At 36.8% G+C, this 2245-nt stretch overlaps 1 protein-coding gene across 1 annotated transcript; it reads right to left on the bottom strand.

The window, feature by feature from the left end:
• Positions 1-527: 527 nt before the first annotated feature.
• On the bottom strand, positions 528-1262 carry LOC131865075 (uncharacterized). Its single transcript, XM_059215311.1, has one exon. It carries the CDS (start codon positions 1260-1262, stop codon positions 528-530), a length of 735 nt encoding a protein of 244 aa, XP_059071294.1.
• Between the last annotated feature and the right edge of the window lie 983 nt (positions 1263-2245).

The following is a 2245-nucleotide window of genomic DNA, read 5'->3' as shown; positions in this document are numbered from 1 at the left end:
GTAGGAAAAACAAAAAACTTGAATTTCTCAAATTTTGCTATTGAGGTCAATAGCTAGTTTTGACTGGGGAGAAGGACTGTAAAGGATGTAATAGAATCCCAGGATCTCAGAAACTAGTGCATAATCTGGTGGGCAACAGAGTCAAAATAAACAATGCACAACTTCACCAAGGACGGGAAAACAACCCGAAACCAAAAAGGGAAAGAACACACACACAAACTTAAAGAAAAAAAATCCAAAACTCCTAGCTAACCTATATACAAGGTGAAAGGCAAACAACCTCACTGATTATACAATTTCAAGTGTTGCCCGCTATAAGGAAGGGGCAAGCATGTACCATCTAGGTAGGTGAGGTAGAATGAATTTTCACCATAGGCCTCTTTGATTTGAAATGGTCCCTTCCATAGTGAGTCAAATTTTCCATGCATACCCTTCGGTTCTCTTTGTTTATCCCATAGCAAGACAAGATCACCAACTTGAAATGATCTTTCTCTCACTCTTTTATCAAACAATTCTTTGACTCACATTTAGTGGTCTCTAATTCTATCGACCACGACCTCTCTTTGATGCTCCATCTTGGTCAAATACAACACTCGCTTTTCTAATGCATCTTTGAATTCATAATTCTCTAAAACTTCCTGCAATTTGAGAAAAGCTAACTCTAAAGGGATAGGCAGCTTTGCTTCTGTTCCATAAACTATTTCAAAAGGAGATAACCTGATAGCTCTCTTCTTTGTGGTGATGTCAGCCCATAATGCCTCATACAAATGTTTATGCCATGTTCTTTGATTTTCATCAACTAGCTTCCAAAGAATAGTAATAATATTCTTATTGTTGGCTTTAGCTTGACCTTTTCCCTGAGGGTAATAGTCAAATGCATGAGAGAGAATGACTTCATATTTATAACAAAAAGTTGATATTTCATTTGAAGAGAAATTGGTAGCATTATCAGTGACAATGTTATGCAGGACTCCATATCTTACTAAGATGTTTTGCTTAATAAAGTCACAGACCACCTCTGATGATGTTTGCTTTACTAGGACTACTTCAACCCACTTAGTAAAATAATTTGTATCTAACAAGATATGAGTGTGATTTGCACTGGAGTGAGGATGAATAAGACCAATGAAATCCAAACCCCACTGTTGGAAAGGCTCTTCAATGATCACTAGTTTTAATGGTAGGGCAGCAAGCTGTACTTTCCCTTTGAATTGTTGGTATATATCACATTTCTTTACCCAATCATCAGTATCTTTGAACATTCCGGGCCAGTAATAACAATTTCTCAATATCTTGAAATCTGTTACTGAAGAGGAGAAATGTCCACCACATGCTTCATTATGAAAGAACTGAAGAAGCTTCTCTCTCTATTCTTTATCCACACACCTTAGAAAAGTGCCACAATTCCCTTTTTGTATAGGACATCACCCCAGATAATATATTTGGCCACCTTCAACTTGATGGTTCTTTTCTCCTTAGGGGTGAGGTGAGTCGGACACTCTCCATATGTGAGAAAGTAGGCTATATTAGTGAACCAATCATCTATGGTGTTGATGAACAAGACTAAAGGTAACTCAGATTCTGAAATAACTTCTCCTTCTGAAGTATTTTCAGCCAACAATTTGCATAATCTTTGCCCTCAGACAATCTTAGTGGGTTTAATGTCAATATCATACTCTTGAACCTTCACGATCCAGGAGGCTCTCTTTCTCATCCCGATTTCTTGTTGAGTGAGAATTGTCTTCACAACTGTATTTGGAATGTATACATTAGAGTGAGAGTTCAAAACATAGAAACAAAACTGCTTCACCATTGCGAAAGCTTTCTTTTCAACTAGAGAATACTTTAGTTTGTGTTTCTTCAAAGGAATGCTCATGAAAGCGATCAACGCCTCGACATTATTATGATGTTGAGTCAAGATTGTAGACAATGTGGAATCTGAAGCATAGCAATAAATATTAAAATCCTTGTTGAAGTCTAGATACATTAACGTGGGTGCATCTTCTATTGCTGACTTGGTTTGATTGAATGCTCTTTTTCCTTCTTCTAACCATTTGAAAACCACATCACCTTTCATCATTTCAACAATTGATTTTGTGATCTCAGAGAAATCTGAGATAAACTTCCTTATGAAATTGATTTGGCCAAAGAAAGATTGAACTCGTGGCTTTCTAGAAGGTAACGATAATTGTCGAATAGCTTTCACTTGCTCAGGGTCAATGTGAATGCATTCCTCTGAAATAAT

This window comes from Cryptomeria japonica, chromosome 2 (genome assembly GCF_030272615.1).
Source record: "Cryptomeria japonica chromosome 2, Sugi_1.0, whole genome shotgun sequence".
NCBI lineage: Eukaryota > Viridiplantae > Streptophyta > Pinopsida > Cupressales > Cupressaceae > Cryptomeria > Cryptomeria japonica.
Note: the sequence above shows the minus strand (reverse complement) of the source record. Positions and strands in the feature narration are given on the sequence as shown.